Here is a 21,387-nt window from a genome sequence, read left to right as displayed (position 1 = left end):
GATTCCAGTCTGTCTTCGAAACTTTCATCGATTTTAAAGAACTCTGAAAGTAGTTGAAGCTTCAGATTTTCATCCGGGCATGGCATGAGAACTGCTTCATCAGGGACACCTTGCTCAACTTTCACGACCGCATCAACCGTGACACCTGTGTTTTGCATCACAATTCCTGGTAAAATAATAAATGAAAACAATCAAAAATTAGTTTATGGTGAAATTCTTTTTTGCAATGTTCATAGAAATGACACAAAATATTCAAAAAGTTATTATCAATATTGAACCTAACATATTGTTCAAAGTCAATATGGATACGAACCCCAATTTTGTACTAAATCGAAAATTACCAAGATAGACATAAATTTAATATGATTTGCAAAATAAGTGATAAATCAACCATGGTCTCAAAAATAGAGTCTCAATCGTATATTGTGTCCAAACTGATCTCCAAATCAAACATTGTGTTTAAGATGGTCAGCAAATCCACTATAGAACCCAAGATGTCTGCTAAATTCAATATGACATCCAAAATGACTATCAAATCTAATATGAAATCTAAGATGGCAACTAAATCCAATATACCACAGATGGCTATCACAACTTATACAACATCTAAAGTTGCTGCAAAATCCAACATGGCATACAAGATAGCTGTGAAATATAATACCAAATCCAAAAGGCAGCCATATCCGAGATGTAATTTTTAATCGAATAGAAGATTGGTGTCAAATCCAATAGGATAACAAAGATTGCTACCAAATATAATATAACATCAAATCTAATATAATATTCAAGATGGCTGTTAAACCTAATATATTATACAACATAGCTGTTAAGTCTAATATAATATTCAAGATGGCTGCAAAATCTAATATAATATTCAAGATGGCTGCAAACATCTAATATGATGTTCAAGATGGCTGCAAAATCTAATATAATATTCAAGATGGCTGCAAAATCTAATATAATATTCAAGATGGCTGCAAAATCTAATATAATATTCAAGATGGCTGCAAAATCTAATATAATATTCAAGATGGCTGCAATATCTAATATAATATTCAAGATGGCTGCAAAATATAATATAATATCAAAGATGGCTACTAAATCTAATATAATATTCAAGATGGCTCCAAAATCTAATATAATATTCAAGATGGCTGCTAAATCTAATATAATATTACAAAATGGCTGCTAAATCTAATATAATATTCAAGATGGCTGCTAAATCTAATATAATATTCAAGATGGCTGTTAAATCTAATATAATATTCAAGATGACTGCAAAATCTAATATAATAATCAAGATGGCTGCAAAATCTAATATAATATTCAAGATGGCTGCAGAATCTAATATAATATTCAAGATGGCTGTTAAATCTAATATAATATTCAAGATGGCTGCAAAATCTAATATAATATTCAAGATGGCTGCTAAATCTAATATAATATTACAAAATGGCTGTTAAATCTAATATAATATTCAAGATGGCTGCAAAATCTAATATAATATTCAAGATAACTGCAAAATCTAATATAATATTCAAGATGGCTGCAAAATCTAATATAATATTCAAGATAGCTGTTAAATCTAATAGAATATTCAAGATGGCTGCAAAATCTGATATAATATTCAAGATGGCTGTTAAATCTAATATATTATTCAAGATGGCTGTTAAATCTAATAGAATATTCAAGATGACTGTAAAATCTAATATAATATTAAAGATGGCTGCAAAATCTAATATAATATTCAAGATGGCTGCAAAATCTAATATAATATTCAAGATGGCTGTTAAATCTAATATAATATTCAAAATGGCTGTTAAATCTAATAGAATATTCAAGATGGCTGATAAATCTAATATAATATTCAAGATGGCTGCATAATCTAATATAATATTCAAGATGGCTGCTAAATCTAATATAATATTCAAGATGGCTGTTAAATCTAATATAATATTCAAGATGGCTGCAAAATCTAATATAATATTCAAGATGGCTGTTAAATGTAATATAATATTCAAGATGGCTGTTAAATCTAATATAATATTCAAGATGGCTGTTAAATCTAATATAATATCCAAGATGGCTGCTAAATCTAATATAATATTCAAGATAGCTGCTAAATCTTATATAATATTCAAGATGGCTGCAAAATCTAATATAATATTCAAGATGGCTGTTAAATCTTATATAATTTTCAAGATGGCTGTTAAATCTAATAGAATATTCAAGATGGCTGCAAAATCTAATATAATATTCAAGATAGCAGCAAAATCTAATATAAATTTCAAGATGGCTGCAAAATCTAATATAAATTTCAAGATGGCTGCTAAATCTAATAGAATATTCAAGATGGCTGCGAAATCTAATATAATATTCAAGATGGCTGCAAAATCTGATACAATATTCAAGATGGCTGTTAAATCTAATATAATATTCAAGATGGCTGCAAAATATAATATAATATTCAAGATGGCTGTTACATCTAATATAATATTCAAGATGGCTGTTAAATCAAATATAATATTCAAGATGGCTGCAAAATCTAATATAATATTCAAGATGGCTGCAAAATCTAATATAATATTCAAGATGGCTGTTAAATCTAATATAATATTCAAGATGGCTGCAAAATCTAATATAATATTCAAGATGGCTGTTAAGTCTAATATAATATTTAAGATGGCTGTTAAATCTAATATAATATTCAAGATGGCTGCAAAATCTAATATAATATTCAAGATGGCTGCAAAATCTAATATATTATTCAAGATGGCTGCGAAATCTAATATAATATTCCAGATGGCTTTTAAATCTAATATAATATTCAAGATGGCTGCAAAATCTAATATGATGTTCAAGATGGCTGTTAAATCTAATATAATATTCAAGATGGCTGTTAAATCTAATATAATATTCAAGATGGCTGCAAAATCTAATATAATATTCAAGATGGCTGCAAAATCTAATATAATATTCAAGATGGCTGCAAAATCTAATATAATATTCAAGATGGCTGCAAAATCTAATATAATATTAAAAATGGCTGTTAAATCTAATATAATATTCAAGATGGCTGTTAAATCTAATAGAATATTCAAGATGACTGAAAAATCTAATATAATATTCAAGATGGCTGCAAAACCTAATATAATATTAAAAATGGCTGCAAAATCTAATATGATGTTCAAGATGGCTCCTACATCTAATATAATATTCAAGATGGCTGTTAAACCTAATATAATATTCAAGATGGCTTTTAAATCTAATATAATATTCAAGATGGCTGCAAAATCTAATATAATATTAAAGATGGCAGCTAAATCCTATAGAATATTCAAGATGGCTGCAAAATCTAATATAATATTCAAGATGGCTGCTAAATCTAATATAATATCCAAGATGGCTGTTAAATCTAATATAATATTCAAGATGGCTGCAAAATCTAATAGAATATTCAATATGGCTGCTAAATCTAATATAATATTTAAGATGGCTGCCAAATCTAATATAATATTCAAGATGGCTATAAAATCTAATATAATATCCAAGGTAACTGTTAGATCTAATATAATATCCAAGATGCCTGCTAAGTCTATATAATTATGAAACTCAAATGACTTTGTAACGGGTGTTGTAACCACACATCCGGTTTACGACTTCTGCTTATGCATGCGTACACAAACATAAGCCCATAACAGCATAAACAAATAAACACAAATCTCTAATTTTGCAGAATTTGACCTGCGCACAGAAATATTAACGTTATTATTCAGAAGTTATTAATTTACATGTGAAGGGTGTGGATGTTTTGCAACTATCCTGTATTACAACGATACTGTCGCAATTTTCTTAAAAATAAATCAACTTTGACCCGTTGACAACCATGAGAACAATTTACAACGGCGATTTCCCCACCGCCTTCCTTTTTTTTAATTTATTCTCCATTTTTAATACACTTTTCTTAAAAACATTTATATTCTTTTTTCTACACTACCAACATAAATAAATAACCCCGAAAATGTTTTTTTAAATTGCATTGCAAATAAATAATCAACGCGACAATAAAACAAATTATTTTACTGTGTACGTTTTCAGCATCCCAATTGTTTTTCTCATTTAAATTATTCAAATAAACAATTGTTAATACTTTTTCTTTTTTTTTTTTTACATCGTTCATTTCCGTATTACGTTTAAGTTATTTTAACTCAATTTTTTTTTACAAATAAATCTACACTAACCCATTGACAACCATAAGAGCATTTTACAATGGCGATTTTACCACAGCCTTCCTTTTTTTGTTTAATTTATTCTCCATTTTTTAATACACCTTTCTTAAAAACATTCATACCTTTCTTCTACACTACCAACATAAATAAATAACCCCGAAAATATGTTTTTTTTTATTTGCGTTACAAATAAATAATCAACGCGACAATAAAACGTATTGTTTTACTGTGTACGTTTTCAGCGTCCCAATGGTTTTTATTTTCGCGTTTAAATTATCCAAATAAACAATTCTTAATACTTTCTGCATTTTTTTACATCGTTCATTTCCGTATTGTCTTAATGAGTTTTATTGACCTTATTATTAACATATGAATTAAATATTTAACCCAATGGTCTATGAATACTTGTTTAAAATAAATGAAAAAAAGTTACATTTTATTTTCATTTTCTATTTAAAAAGCCATTCTGAACATAGTGAGAGTGTTTTTAACTATTCTTTGCTTTCAATTAACAATTTCATTTAAAAAATATATCAAAATTTGAATTTAACTTTAAGTATTATGGTAATCTGTTCAGTGCACATTTACCTATAAGTATGGTAAACCACTTATAATTCAATGGCTGTAAGTTTTTTTTTTCAAAAATAAACAATTATAAACAGAACGACTTATAGAAATCTATCTATATTTTTTTTTCATTTTAATATACTTTCATAGAAATGTTTCTGTTGTGTCACAAAAACAACTATTTTATTTAAGTCACAAGTGTCACGGTCATACATTAATTCCGTAGCTAATATAACATATTGACCTAACAGGTAATGGGTAGTCTAGTCTAATATAATATCCAATATGGCTGCCAAATCTAACATCATATCCAAGATGGCTACTAAGTCTTATATAATATCCAAGATGGCTGCCAAGTCTTATATAATATTCAAGATGGCTGCCAGTCTTATATATTATCCAATATGGCCGCCAAATCTAATATAATATCCAAGATGGCTGCCAAGTCTTATATAATATCCAAGATAGCTGCCAAATCTAATATAATATTCAAGATGGCTGCCAAATCTAATATAATATCCAAGATGGCTACCAAATCTAGTATAATACCAAGATGGGTGTTAAATCTATTATAATATCCAAGTTGGCTGCTGCTAAATCTAATATAATATCCGAGATGGCTGCCAAATCTAATATAATATTCAAGATGGCTGCCAAGTCTAAGATGACTAATGAATCTAATATAATATTTAAGATGGCAGCCAAATTCAATATGACATCCAATATGGATGACACTGCCCTACACGTTGATAAACCGACACTGCAGAAGTTGAACGAATTGGGCTATGAAACTCTGCCTCATTTGATATACTCTCCAGACCGCTCACCTACCGACTTCTACTTTTTCAAGCATCTCGACAATTGTCTGCGTAAGAAATACTTAAAAAATCCAAGCAATATCAAAAACCTCTGCAGAACGGAAGATACTGTTATAAATACACTTGTTTTGCGTTAGCAAAAAATGTGTTGATTCTAATGGTGCGTATTTCGATCAATAAATTTTTGTTTTAGCTGAAATATGTTCATCTGAATTTAAAAGTTAAAAACCGCAAAACTTTCTTGTCAACCAATATTTTGTTCGTTAATTCGTATTTTCTCATCTATAGCTGTCACAAATAATATAAAAGATGTATTTTCTCTCGCAAATCAATCCCGCCGCCAAGTAACTCGTCCACACTGACCAACCGGCTGGCAACTCTCTCTCTCTCTCTCTCTCTCTCTCTCTCTCTCTCTCTATCTATCTATCTCTCTCTCTCCCTCCCTCTCTCTCTCCCTCTCTCTCTCTCTCTCTCTCTCTCTCGTGTTTCTGTTTGTTTCAGAACAGACAGTTTTCACTTGAAGATAACTGTTGCCTGACATGTAACTGCCAAAGAACTTTCTACTTCTTTTTCCTACCCTAACACCGCCAACTTTCAACAGACGAATCTTTCGTTGTTTTGTTGTTTATTCCATGCTGGGTTGTAGGACGTATGTATAATCGCTGGTTGCACTTTTCTAAAATGCGTGCGAACTTATAACACTCTGTCTGGTTTTTAAAATCTCAACAAGCGAGCAGTTTAAACATGAACAATACAACTTTATTTATAATTATCAACCTGATGTCAGTGACTAAACGAATGCGGTCGGCAAGGGTTTCGGTCGGCGGTGGAGGTGTGGTGTAGTGCGACTCAGATATGTCACTCATTTGTTCGACAGCTGTCGACTCTCTCCTTAAATTCTACTAACTTGCATACTCTACGCGTTTATTTTGAAGAAAGATCAAGTAAAAGTGAATATCGAAATAATATTTCTTTGGCCAGAGAGAAAGACAGGAGTCTTTACATTCACCAAATCTCCAGTTTTTCTTAGAGGGATGCAGGTAATTGATTTTTTTAAGTAGGTTCCTTTCGGCTGGAGAATTATTCTAGGAATTTTGTCGGAGTTAGCAGTAGTTAGCGCCTTAGCTGCAAAATTAGTAACTCCATAACTGAAGTTTACGTAAACCGTGTTCTTGTATGGGTTTGGTAGATGGAGCATTCTAGAATCGCTCAAAATAGAACGCTTTAATATTACATATCTTAGAACGTCCAGAAATCTCTCTCGAAAGAACCTTTTTGTATTCTATAATAATATAATATTTTTAATAGTAATAATTATACATTTTTAATATTATTATAAGACATTGGAATATCTTAAATATCCTCTCATGACAGTGTATAAAAAGCCTATCTCTGTTTGTAATTACGTCATCACTACACGTAGCCTAAAACATCTAATCAACTGATATTTTGTCACACGTTAATTCCTAAAATCCCGTTGTTGTGTTTGCACTTACTAACTGGTGACCCATTTTCGTGTCTGTTCATCTTTTCATTCGACAATTTAATATTTATTAATTTTTAGCGCTGTTCTTGGCACTTCCCAAAGACGCCTTATCTCTAAAACGCAACAAACAAAAAACACTGTATGTAGCCAGGAATGGCACTACAGTATAAATTAAAGAGAAACGGGCAAAGATCAAAGGCAAAAGAAAGTAGAGATTTTTATTAAACTCCCACACTAACGTATTGTACATGCAATAACCCTTATCCTTGAGTGGCTTCCGGGCCTTGATAAGAGGCGATCACCTTGTTAAAAAAAAAAAAGAATCATTTAATTATTTTTTTGCGGACTATTATTCTCATTTTTATAGTATGTTGTTTTATGACGTTTCAGCCAAGTATTCCTCTGGCCTTCACCAAGTGGTTAACCGCGACGGGATAAGAATGCTGAATCTCTCAACTGTATCCTCGGAATAGTTGGATGAAACGTCGTGAAACAATAACTATAAAGATGGGGATAACAGTCCGCAAATAAATAAATAAATAAATTGTTGGAAATATTCTTAACAAAACTTTTTATGCAAATTTGCATGAATGACGTCATGCAAATTACCCACTATTATTTGAGGAGAGCTTATATATAAACACTAAAAAAAAGAACCTTGAACAGAGGTGCTTAAAAAAAGAATTTACCAAAAGGACAAGAATAGCTCAAATATAGATTAACTGAAAAGAATGAAAACATTTCTCGCCTCTGTTACCTAATTTTATTCAACAAAAAAAAAGGACAATCGTTTTTATGCACTTTGCATGAGTGACTTTATGCAAATTACCCACTATTATTTGAGGAGAGGTTATATATAAACACTAAAAAAAAGAACTTTGGACAGAGGTGCTTAAAAAAGAATTTACCAAAAGGACGAGAATAGCTCAAATAAAACTGAACAGAATTAAAACATTTCTCGCCTAATTTTATTCAACAAAAAAAAAAAAGAAAATTCTTCAGGACAATCGTTTTGGAAACTGTCAAACTTCAAACTAACATAAGTATTACCGTTTATTGTATTTATAATTATGATTGAAAATAATTTGTTTTTGAGTGCAATAATTTGTTTGTTTTTAATTGCCTTCGTCCAAAAAACTGAAAGCTGTTCCGCTACAAAAGATTGTTCTTTTCTATGAACAAAAAAAGTGTTACCAATAAGTAAGTCAAGAAAAATTTCTGACAAAATATACAAATTATTTATCTCAAAGAATTCCAATAATTAAATAAAAAAAAAGAGTCACTCACGAATTTCCTCTTCAAGTTTCGTTCGTTCATTGCTCAGTTTTCCCATAAGTTCTTCTTGCTGCCACGACACCGATTTCACCGTCTGCAGAATCTCCCTGGCTTTATTCTGCAGTTTGCAATTTTTAATGTTGCACGTTTGAGTTACATTTTCCTGGAGCCAAATTTTGAGATCCTCACTGTAAAAATTAAATAGTTGCATGTTTATTTATTAATATTATTAATTTATGCCTACATAGACATTTCAGTAAAAAAATTATTTGCATTCTTCGTACTATTGTTTTCTTTTTGAGTGTTATTTTCATAACGTTTCGGCCGATGCAACCTCCGATCTTCTTCAATTGTGTCTTGTCGAACTCGAAAATCTTTCTGTCGAACTCAAAAATCTTTCTGTCGAACTGGCGTAGTGGATACAGTACTTTGTTAATGTTATGATATCCGTTTTAGAGGCGATACATATTATTTACGTGACGGCCTTCTCATATATTATTAAATGTTCCTTGTAGATGACAACACACATTTTTAAATGTTCATTTAGAGAGGAGACAGAGTGACAGCAGGTACATGTTGAAGACATATATAATATAACACATTACCTTTTCTCGTTGGAATGATGAATACAGAAAGACGGCAGTTATAAAAAAACATGATGATACTTTATTCTTCGACCGGTCGGAAATGATTCTGTACTTCAGGAATTCAAAATCGTTACATGGTTCCTTCTAAGGTTCCCGCTTCCAAGAGGATCTCCTGACTCTAACTGAGAATCGGTCTGATCCTCTCTGCTTCTCTGATTCTCTGATCTGAATCTGATTCTCTTCGTTAACTCTTCGAACTCTTTCCTATATTGAGAAATCATTTCTGCCATGACGTCACACGTATGTCTGGCACCGTGACCACAACTCACGTGTTTCAAACATGCCCGATTTGCACGTTTTGAAATCATTTCTGACGACCAGGAAATTTCCCATTCTCTTTGTTTTACAAAGGAATTTAACCTACTTGTTAATTCTCTAACCGATATTTTTATTATGCATTCTTTCGAAGAAAGTGAATAAATTTTCCAGCCAAATTTTATTCATAAAATATTTTAAAAGAATTAACAATTTTACTGAACATTCCATTTAAAACCTATTGTTCTTTAAAACTTATCTACGGGGTTCGATTCTCGTTTTATCTGATATCATTTTCATTTAACTAGTTCTCTTTTTTTACTTACATGAAAAGGGACGTCTCCTTTTCATGTAACATTAAATGTAGTTGTAAAGTTACACTCTTCTGGGGGTTGAAGGTTCAATCCTCAGTGCGGACGATACTCAAAATACAATTGCAAATTACTTTGTACTTTTATCCTGTCTTGACTGACGGAATGAGAGCATACTCTCCTCATTGCTAAAATAAAGGGTTCTATTCGAAATTCCGTGCAGATTTATATATTAATACGATAGTGTGTATGTTCTTTTATGTGTCACGCTTTCCGGAAAATTTCATTGGTTGAGATTTAAGAACACACACGCCATCGTATTAACATATAGATTATACTAAAAGTGAGTTGATGGATTTGGTGAGTGTTTAATGAGATCCCAGACATAATTTCCTCCTTCTTTTCGAGTAGGGGGATGTTACGTGTTTATCTCCGGTGATGACGTCATTATCTTTTGTTAAAAAATTCATATAATATATTTATGATGTACTACATTGACATAAGACTTCATATTTCAAAAATCACATGGACGTACAGCTGATTTAAAAAAAATCAGATAAATGGATCAGTGCACACTAGGAGCTTATTTGTAACATTCCAAAAATCATGTAAATATATCAAATAATCCTGAGTTCATATTTTCGTCCGTAATGTCCTCATAATTGCAAAAACCCTTCTTAAGGAGGGGGGATTAAAGTCACTGGAATGCTGACTCTGATTACTTTATTTCATGTATATTTTTAACAGTGGGTGGCGAATATTAAGTCAGTCCCGGAAATGGTTGCAACCATTTACGTTTTAGACATTACTTAATTTAATGTATATTTTTACCAGTAGGGTGGGGGAAAATAAGTCAGTCCCGGAAATGGCTGAAACAGTGTACGATTTAAACATTACTTTATTTCATGTATATTTTTATAAGTGGGGTGGGGGATATAAAGTCAGTCCTGGAAATGGCTGAAAGAGTTTACGATTTAAACATTACTTTATTTCATGTATATTTTTAACAGTGGGGTGGCGGACATGAAGTCAGTCCCGGGATTGGATGAGATAAGTGCAAATATATACTAGCAGAATACACAGCGTCGCCCAGGATTGAATAAGATAGGTGAAAAACATATAATAGCAGAATACTCAGCGTCGCCCAGGATCGAATGAGATAGGTTGAAGATATATACTAGCAGAATACGTGGCATTACCCGGGATTGGATAAGATAGGTGGAACATATATCCCACGAGAATACCCGGAATTCATTGATGTGTTTGTAATGAAATAATCAGTCCAGACAATATACAAAGTTATTATTTAAGTAAGGGAAGCGATAATGTGGGTCAAAATTATGAAAAATGATTGCCGAAATTAGTAATATTTCCAAGAATTATGAAAAATGCTAAAATATTAGTTAAATGATTGGTGTGTTTGTAATGAAATAATCAGCTCAGACAATATACAAAGTTATTATTTTAGTAAGGGGACGATAATGTGGGTGAAAATTATGAAAAATGATTGTCGAAATTAGTAAATTATTCAAGAATTATGAAAAATAATCGAATGTAAGTTAATGGATTGGTGTGTTTGTAATAAAAACATAAGGCCAGATAATATATCAAAGTTATTATTTTAGTGGGGGGGGCGATAATGTGAGTCAAATTTATGAAAAATGATTTTCGAAATTAGTAACATATCCAAGAATTATGAAAATGATGAAATGTGAGTTAAATGATTGGTGTGTTTGTAATGAAATTATCAGCCCATGCAATATATCAAAGTGATTATTTTAGTAAGGGGGGGGGCGATACAGTTTTAACAAAAAGGCCTAGAATAATATGATGGTGTCTTCATTCACGCTAAACGCCCACAGAATGCCCAGTAGCAATATATTACATATGAAAGATGCCGCTGTGGAATTTCCACAGGTCCCACTAGTTGTAATTATTTTTATTTATTATTATTATTATTATTATTATTATTATTATTATTATTATTATTATTATAGAATGCCAGATTTGTGATAAAACCTCAGTCAACTGCGCACATTGCAGCAGGGTGTAGTGGACTGGCCCAGGGAGAGTACCGCAAAAGACACAATCGCATGGGACTCCAGATATATTGGGAGGTGTGTAAGAAGGTTGGGGTGAAGTGTGTTGGAAAATGGTTTGAGGATGTGACTGACTAAGTGAGAATAGAAATGTAGAGGTATGGTAGGAAAAAAGTGTCATAACGACCAAGCAATTCGAACATAATCGTCCGGATTTGGTCGTCATTGACAAAATCTCAAAAAACTGGCAGATTGTAGACTTCTCAGTACCCTGGCACAGGAATGTGAGAGAGAAGGAGAACGAGAAGTGGAGCAATTATGCCCCCATTGGCCTTGGAGATAAGACGTATACACGGGGTTAAAAGACAAATAATCATGGTCGTAATTGGTACACTAGGAGTAGTATCAAGTCGTCTGAAAGGACAATTGAAAAAAACTACAAATCCCCGATGTTTTAGGTGGCCTTCAGACCTCTGCAATTATAGGTACCACCAACATCCTTAGAAAAAACCCTTGATCTTTGAAGCTCCTGGTTTGGAGCCGGTTTGAAATCCAGTGGGAATGAATCCGATCCCTTTCCAGAGAGACATTGATAAACGAAATCATCATCATCATCATCATCATCATCATTGCTCACTAGGAACTTTCACACAGGCCATGACCTGAGAATTCTCTTTGAAAACAACCTGGAATTTTACATTGTTACTCTCCACCACTCATTCTGGAACATTTTTCACTGCATTCCAACCCTCTTTCCTTGCATATATCTCAGCGGACTTTTCTCTCGATATTTTCATACTGTCTCTTGTACTCTATTTGAGCTAAATTCTCACAACTAATGACGAGATGTTGTGTATTTTCCCCTTTTGCCCACACAGTCGATATGGGAGACTTTCAGCCGTTTTAGCAAAGTGATACTTTGCATAATTTGCCCTGAGCACTTGCTTCCGTACGGCTTCTATCTCAACCTTCAAGTCACATTTTGACAACCAGGTTTTTTCCTTGTCCACTCTCTACTGAATTGACCATGCATTTTTTTTTTTTATCAATCCAATTATCTTTCCCTTCTGGTTTATTTATTGCTTTAAATTCCTTGCTTCTTATTAGTTTGCTTTCATGAAATTTTTCAAATTTTGATACAGTCTTTATAAGCTTTTCCTTACAGTTAAAGATGTAAACTTTCTAATTATTTTCTTCTTTTACACATATTTCTACACGTATTAGTCCTCGTTCTTCCTCTTTTATTTTCTCATATAACCCATCGACATTACTCTTTGGGTGAAGAGCCTTATTCATTGCCATCGTTTTCCTTGTTTTCCTGCCCATTCGGCTCATTTTTTTCGATTGAATAATACCCACCCCATATCGAAATATAGCTACTGTTCGTATGTTTACTGCAGATAGTTTCTTTTCCCCATTCAATCAAGATCTAAGAACCAACCGTAGTTTCTCATTTTTTATTATTTCCTTCATTTCAGCTTCTTTTATTTTATCTAATTCCACAATTCTTAAGTAGGCATATCCTTCTTCTCCAACCTCTTTTATCATTTTCCCATTCAAAAACTTTATTCCTTCACTTTCAACAATTTTCCCCTTTTCAATTTCAGGGCACCACATATTAAATTCATGCCAAATCCCATACCTATGTCATTACTGAACATTTGAACAGTTCTCACAAGCATAATTATAGCTTGTCTTCGCTCTTTACTTTAGATCATCTATAAATAATAAATGGTTTACCCGGTACTCCTTCTTTCTCCACTTATAAAACGTATTTACCTTTCGTAATATGAACGACAAGGATACCATATTCAAAATAAACAACAATGGCGACAAGCTGTCACGCTGAAAAAGTTATCTCTTCACATGAACTTCCTCAAGATCTACTCTGTTAATGACACTTTCCATTGTTTCATATTTCTTTCCAAGAAATCTCTTTAACTGTTATTCCAAATATTTCCATATATCCATTAGTTACGCTATGTGGAACCAGATTATGTGCTTTGCAGTACTCTATCCCTGACATGTATAGATTTGTGAATCTTCTCTTACAATCCCGAAGTATTGTCATATCAATAAGCAATTGATCTTCTGTCTTTCTACTACCTCGTCTACATTCCTTTTTTTCCCTCCGGTAAAATTTTTTGCTGTTCTCGAAAATTGGTAAATCTCATCTGCTAAAATGCCTGTCGGCAGATTCCACATTAGTGGAAAGGAGGTGACGGACTGCGGTACATTTTGAAATATCCTTCTGGCAGAGCAGTGTTTTTTCCATTTATGCTCCATTCAGGAATTGTATCTGTTAAGAACCCTTTTAATTGTAAATGCAATCCTTCCATGTGAGTCGGTAAAGCTTTTTTGCACCATCTGGTCAGGGAGCTTTCCAATTTGGAATTTTCTTAAATTGCTTATTCACTTTCACCTCGCTCACTTTCACTACATATACGTATACACATATATATATATACATATGTACATATATCAATATATATATACATAGAGTGTGGGGGTCAAAAATGTTTTCAAATTCTATAATTTGATAAATTTATGCGTCAATATTTTCCAATATAATAATTACGTTACTCGCTGTTTGATATGCAAATATATAAAGTAAATTCATAAAACGAAAACCAAATAATCATATTCTGGGAGGAGATGGATCTTTAAATGATTTCAGGAAGGAATATGAGCCAAAAGAGTTTGCAAGCATTCATTTATCCGCAATAAATACCATGTTTAAACATGATATAATTCGAACAATTGTTTCATCATGATTATAGTACCATATATTGATAACATATTACAAGAAAACAACAGTTATTACTCAAATAAGAATTAACAGAACAATACGAATTTATGAAACTATTTAACCCTTTATTCGCTTTCCTCCATTTTTAATCAAATCAATCAGCCTCCTATCAACAGGGGATGTTAATGTATGCACTTGCTGAGGTGTGATTTTAGAAGATACCATCTTGATTATCTCCCAAATGTCTTTTTTACTATGGAATTCATGCCCGTTTTCGTAAACCTTCCTCTTCAGAATCGACCAGAGGTTCTTTATCGGATTCAAATCCGGACTCTGAGGTGGCCAGTCCATCAGACGTTCACCAGAGATCCCCTTGTCTGAAAGCCAAGCTTTTGTGAACCGAGAAGCATGGCTTGGGGCATTGTCTTGTTGGATACTTGGATTCTGGTTGAGAGCATTATTTTGTGAATTCAACCAGGCCAATAAATTCGCTTCCAAAAACTTGCAGTAGTTCACAGAATTCATTTTGACACAGTCAAGGACAAGAAAAGGACCAACAATCTCATTTCCAATAATACTAGCCCAAATCATCACTCCTCCTTCTCCCTGTTGACGTCTGAATCGCAAGCATGGGCTATTGCCTTTAAGAAGCCATCCCTTGGCCCAACCGTCGGGGCCGTCAAGGGTTGCTCTGGCCTCGTCAGTCCAGAGAACATTTTGAAAATTAGTTTTCAAATATTTAGTGGGCCATGCTAGTCGCTTCTGACAGTTTATATTACTCAAAAGAGGACATTTTGTCTGTGTTCTCTGGTCGGCTATCTGTTTCAAAATCCGACTTCGGGTCCTTTTAGAGATGCCAAACACTCCTGCATGGTCGAAAATAGCTTTGCTTGTGCTATGTGGGTTTGCTAGCAAACTCCTCTTGATTTTTCTAATATCTCGTGGTGAAGTCATCTTTGGTCTGCCACTTTTATGCTTTTTTCTTCCATCTTTGCCGTCAATGACGAAACGTTTCAGTTCGATGATCTTGTTTCAAAATTTTCGAAATTTACAATGTAGAATTCTTTGCAGCAAGAAATGTAACAATTTCACCCTTCTCCCCATCTGTCAACATCTTTCCTTTAGCCATTATCAATAAATTAAGATTACCTGCATAAACTTTTGGCTCACCTGAAAAGTGGAAAATGTCAAACTATTATTAAATTCTGGCTTTTATCGTAAAATGTAGTAATGGAACGAACCAGAATGGCAACCAGCAAATGATGGAAGAGTCCAAAATTAAAAATAAAGCAAAATTAATAAAGAAATTGAGAAAAAATAGGTCTGCAATCTTTTTTGACCCCCAATGTACATCTTGAATTTGTTTGACTTGCCTTATTTTCCTCACAAAAATTCCAACTAAAAAGCAATTCCATTATGTCTCTTTTTTACACTTCAAACCGTTGTACGCTCTTCTGACTTCGGTACTTCATTTACATAATTTGAACTTCATATTTTTTTTACAGAGGTATAACCACTTATCAAGGCCCAGAGACTACTCGAGGATAAGGGTTAAGACTGTACAATTGGACAATATAGTAATCGTTAGTAATGGAAATTCAGTAAATTTGTTAACTTAAGTGGAACGGCTCATCAAGAACTTGTTTACATTAGACTTGAAGACAACCATATTGCAGTCAGCTGGAAAACAGGAAAACAGAAGACAAATCTACAGGCGTGCAGTTCTAAGAAAGAAGCTTTGTTCATGGAATCTACGTTTAGGTTTAGGCACAGATAAAGAGTGGGAGGAATTATTGATAGTGTTTTCAGCTAGACGAGTGTTTCTTGTGAAAGTTTGGTGAAGGGGTACCATAGATTGACGCTCAGTCGAGCACTTGCTATGAAAATAACGATAAAACAGAGACAAACTCGCAACATCTCTTCTGTGAGATAGAGGTTGCAGGGAAGAGAAAAGGACATCTCCTATGAAGCTACGAAGTCTATTTTGAACCCTATCAAGGCAGGATAAGTCCTTTCTAGCAGCTCCTGCCCAGATGTGGCAACAGTACTCCATCCTTGGACATACCTGGCTCTTATATAGACAGAGAATTGCATCAGCAGTGAGATATCTACTTGATCGATAGAAGGATCCCACCATTTTTCCGGCGGCCTTGCCAACAGATTTGATGTACGTGTTCCATTTAAGATCAGAAGTAAAGGTCAAGCCCAAAAGCGTGTCAAAACATATTAAATCCTTAATAGAACTTCATATGGTCCAATTTAAAACTTCATATGGTCCAATTTAAAATTTCATATGGTCCAATTTAAAACTTCATATGGTCAAATATAAAACTTCATATGGTTCAATATAAAAATTCATATGGTCCAATATAAAACTTCATATGGCCCAATTTAAAACTTCATATGGTCCAATATAAAACTTCATATTGTCCAATATAAAACTTCATATGGTCCAATTTAAAACTTTATATAGTCCAATATAAAACTTCATATGGTCCAATTTAAAACTTCATATAGTCCAATATAAAACATCATATGGTTCAATTTAAAACTTCATATGGTCCAATTTAAAACTTCATATGGTCCAATATAAAACTTCATATGGTCCAATTTGAAATTTCATATGGTTCAATTTAATACTTCATATGGTCCAATTTAAAATTTCATATGGTCCAATTTAAAACTTCATATGGTCCAATATGGTCTTTATGTTCGCTTCTCTTTTCAAATCTTTTCACTTTGGCACTTTTTGCTAGCATTTTTGATAGATTTCCTTTGGGACAGTTTTAATTCCCTTCCTTTTTCATTCTGTACTTTTCATTCAGTTGTCTGAATTTCTGTCTTCCTCAGCCCCTATTGTCCTTTCAACCCTAATACAGGTCATCATCAGAAATTATTCACTGATGTGGTGTTCCCTGGACTCTGAATGACAAGTCTCCCCTTGTTTCAACTGCTATTCACTTTTTCTGACAACTTTGCAAATTACGTAAAAAAAAATTAAAAATTAAGTGCTTTAGCATAACTATATATATGCGCATGCAAAATAGTAACAGATTTAGTCGACTTACTCCTACCAAGGTCAAATTTTATTTTCAATTTTGACCTCTTAGCAGCTAAATATGCATAAATAGAACTGAGCATAATAGTTAAATCAAACCACTCATCCAATAAGAAACCATAAAAAATGAATAATTAATTCATGAACGTTCGTTTTCCAAAGAATATGCAAATTAGTTAACCTTTATTTAGCCACTTACATATCCATGACTGAGTATATTAAGAAGTTTGTTCTAATAATTTTTGAACAGAAAAAGTAGGCTTTTAATATCAAAGTCAGAGCGGCAAAAAAAACTGAACTTTATAGATCAGTAGTATTAGAACCAACAAATATTTTATGATTAACTAGTAAGGGTCGCCTGGCTTTGCCCGGTCGTAAAATAGGCTTAAATATAATGTTTTCATTTGTCCGGTTTCGCATATATTATTATAGTCGTGATTTCAAAAGTTAAAAAAAAGTATTTGGGTGCCATTAGCTAGAATCGAAACCAAAACTGTAGCATTCATAGCTGGTGATGTTACCACTGTACCAACGTAACACGCATATGAACTGATTAAAAATTAAAATTAAAAATAAACTAAGATGAATGTACAAAATGGACAACGATTTTTTTTTTTTTTACAATTTTTACCCATTTTTGACCCCTTAAAAACTATTTTAATCAGCTAAAGACCCATAAAAGAACGATCCATAGAAAATCTATTGATTTGAAGCTCCTAGCGCTGCTCTGCGAGTTTTTGTTTCGGAGGAGATAGAGTTTGAAAATATGGAGACAGACAGAAAGACATATAGCCTTTTATATATTAGATTAATTTGAGCGAGACAGTTTGTCTAATGGGTGCTGCATAAACTATGGGTAAGTACAAATACAGAGGAGTTCTGTACTGAGTTTGTTGCTCTTCATTTGTGTCTTAAAAGCGTTGTCCAGGGTAAGTTAGTAGTAGGGTTTGCAAATATATTATGACTAGCAAGACCCGTGGAATTTCCACAGAATATGAAATATATTTAACCAACAAATATGTTTTGATTAATCTGATATTTTTCTAGATAATGCTAAAAATTAGTTTTTTTTAAAAGAAAAATCCAATAACACGCAGCACATATGAGTTTATTAACATTTCTATTAAAATAGGGTCTCCTTCTTTTTCTATCCAGGATTCATTTGAGCACTTGCTTGGCAATTCTCTCTTCGGCCAATCTTAGGGTATGTCCGAACTAGCATAAACATTGTTTGCAAATTACTAACGATACCACGTCCTGGTTAGTCTGATCTCTGACTTCTTGGTTGGTAATTCAATCGTTCCATTTGACCCCTAGAATCTTTCTAAAGACCCGTGGAAATTCTATGAAATGAGAAATATATTTAATCGACAAATGTGTTTTGATAAAGCTGATATCTTTCTGGATAGCGCAAAATATTGGTTTATTGAACAGAAAAACCAATAACATGCAGCAAATATAAGTTTACTAACATTTCTATAACAATATTGCCCAATCTATTTTAAATATAGAACTGACTCAAACGAGATAAATTAATAAATACTAATAAATATGCAGAAAGTAATATTGTGCTACATAGTTCAATACAAATAATAAAATCACGTTGCAAGATACAATGTTTAATTTATTCCTTCATTCCGGAACCTCTTGGCAGACAATGTTCTTCTTTTGTTTTTGCCCTGTTTCTTTCGAATGTTCTCTTTTTTATGTGACGTTTTGTTGACTCCTGTGGGAATGGAAATTCCCAGGCTGACTTGATTGTCGCCCTTTAACTCTGATAACCGGAGAGCGACCTAGCCACGTGACTTCCTGTTTCTGATTTTTCTGTCTCTTTTTCACTGAACTCTTGAGCAGTCAACATGTAATGAAGAGTCGCTCCTGATGAGGGCATCGGCCACTCAACAGCTCTCCTTACTATCCGTCAGCCTCTCACAGCTACCATCGAAAGTAACAAACTCTTATTCTCAACGAACTCTCATTCTTTCTATCTATATTCTTACTATTTCTCATGTAAATAAATCTTCATTCTTTCGCTGATATATACCGGTATGTTTTCGTCTAATTGTGCGATCTTTTGTTTTTCAATCCTTCTACCATCCAATATATTCACCATACACATGGGGACGGGATCATCTATCACACAAGCAGACCATCCTGTCCCCCTCTACACTTCTTTCTCACATCATTACAACAATGATCAGATATTATTATAATAATATTTAAGAACGAGGCTACATCAAAGGGAGGTCACTCTCATATTCTTATCCAGCATTGCCAGATTGGCCATTTTAAGGCCAGTTTACTGAATTTGGCCTTTTTTTTTAATACTCTAGTAGCTCATATCCTGGATATGTATGCACTTTTATGTGTACAGCTAAACTTATCAGAAATCTATTAATTGAAGGTTACTGATTACTGTTTGCTTAGTGACACATCTGCCACTGACGGCGAAATTGGCGAAATGGCCACGCCCCTTTTAGCGAAATATGAACACTCACCAGCATTGTATCTCTGTATCGTATGAATCGGGCGTAGGTGGTCATGTGACTACTCAAAATTTCCGGAATTATGAGATGTGGGGGTGAATAATACATTATGATGCCCTAAAACCAATGGTTTTTGAAATATTTGCAATAAACTAATTTCAACACATTTCGAACCTATGTTCCGTGTAATGTACATAGGTGTACTATATATGTCATGACATGACTAGTCCCGCTATTGCCCTGAGAGTTTTGCTACTGAGTGTTCATGAAAATACCAAGTATATTCTATATTATTTGTTTGTTTTTTGTTTGTTTTTTTCTTTGTTTTTTTGTTTTAGTAAGTGATCAGTGTTCAAGTTTACAGTGTCCTTTGATGGAAAGTAATTTTAATTTGAATCACTGCCCAATGTTATTTAACGCGGTAACATTCCATTGCTGTTTGATCTGAACATTTGAAAATTTGAATGAAATAATGTTAATGATATTATTGCACCACTATAAATTAATTAAAAAATATTTTTAATGATGAGGTAATCATTTTGAGGACATTCACATGACAACCTGCACAGACCAACCAGAAATGAGAAAGTTTGCTGTTGTGCTGCCCTGTCTGGTTATTGGGAATTCTCACCTGATCAAAGAGAGCAGTGATATACCAGAATCATTTTCAACAACACCTTATAATGATAGAGGAGAACACAGTATTATTGATGATTATTTTAGGGGGGGGGGGGCATGTCCAGGCAAAAGTACGTATGTAACGAGGATGTATCATTTCCTAGCTTCACAGCAACAATGAGTGACCTCCAGGATCAACTGAAATTTGATGTTACTAAGACATCATTTGTACCCATCCTTCCATACGTTGCAACCGAAATGGACACAATATTTACATTGATGCCTAACTTTTAGGATGTCTTGAAGCAAAAGAATGCCACATCACGAGCATAATGGTCTGATGAGGGGTGTAAGCAATCGCAAAAATAATACAATTACAAGATTTCTGATAAGTTTAGTTGTATGCATAAAAGTACATACATAACCAGCATACACTACTCTAGTAGAAGTAGTTTGACTTTCAAAAATTGTATTTGACCTTTTTTCAAAGTGTACCATACGCACTAACTAAGGAAGGAACAAGCAGAATCTCTACTATTATATAAAAGTCATTTGTGTGTGTGAATTCCTTCCTTATAGGTTCCGAAACGGCTGAGCCTATCTTTTGCAAATTTCACACAAAGCTAATTTATACGTCTGGCATTGTTCTTAGTTATGTTTTGTACAGAAATTCGTCTAATGAGTATCGAAAATCGAAAAAATCCGATCCTAAAAATAGTCTTTCTTATATATAAAAATAAATAATTTTTATAGGAGAATATTTTACGTTACACCGGCCAGAGGAAATAAGAAAAACTCAGCAAATCATTTCTTCTTAAAAAAACAAGAAGTATTTTCATCTCGAGATAT

General features: G+C 33.0%; 1 protein-coding gene across 1 annotated transcript in view; it reads right to left on the bottom strand.

Moving 5' to 3' along the window:
- LOC145263078 (coiled-coil domain-containing protein 148-like) overlaps positions 1 to 21,387 on the bottom strand; it is a 415,858-nt gene that overhangs the window by 350,054 nt on the left and 44,417 nt on the right. The window contains exons 4-5 of the mRNA XM_080119947.1: positions 8,388 to 8,563; positions 1 to 166 (exon numbers count right to left, since the gene is read on the bottom strand). The exon at positions 1 to 166 is cut by the window's left edge and continues 30 nt beyond it. Coding sequence (XP_079976073.1) covers positions 1 to 166; positions 8,388 to 8,563 — 342 coding nt within the window. The remainder of the gene's footprint in view (positions 167 to 8,387; positions 8,564 to 21,387) is intronic.

Source organism: Euprymna scolopes, chromosome 38 (genome assembly GCF_053919585.1).
Source record: "Euprymna scolopes isolate OS-2025 chromosome 38, ASM5391958v1, whole genome shotgun sequence".
In the NCBI taxonomy this organism is placed as follows: Eukaryota; Metazoa; Mollusca; class Cephalopoda; order Sepiida; family Sepiolidae; genus Euprymna; species Euprymna scolopes.
The sequence above is the reverse complement of the archived record's forward strand: the minus strand, read 5'-3'. Positions and strand labels throughout refer to the sequence as shown.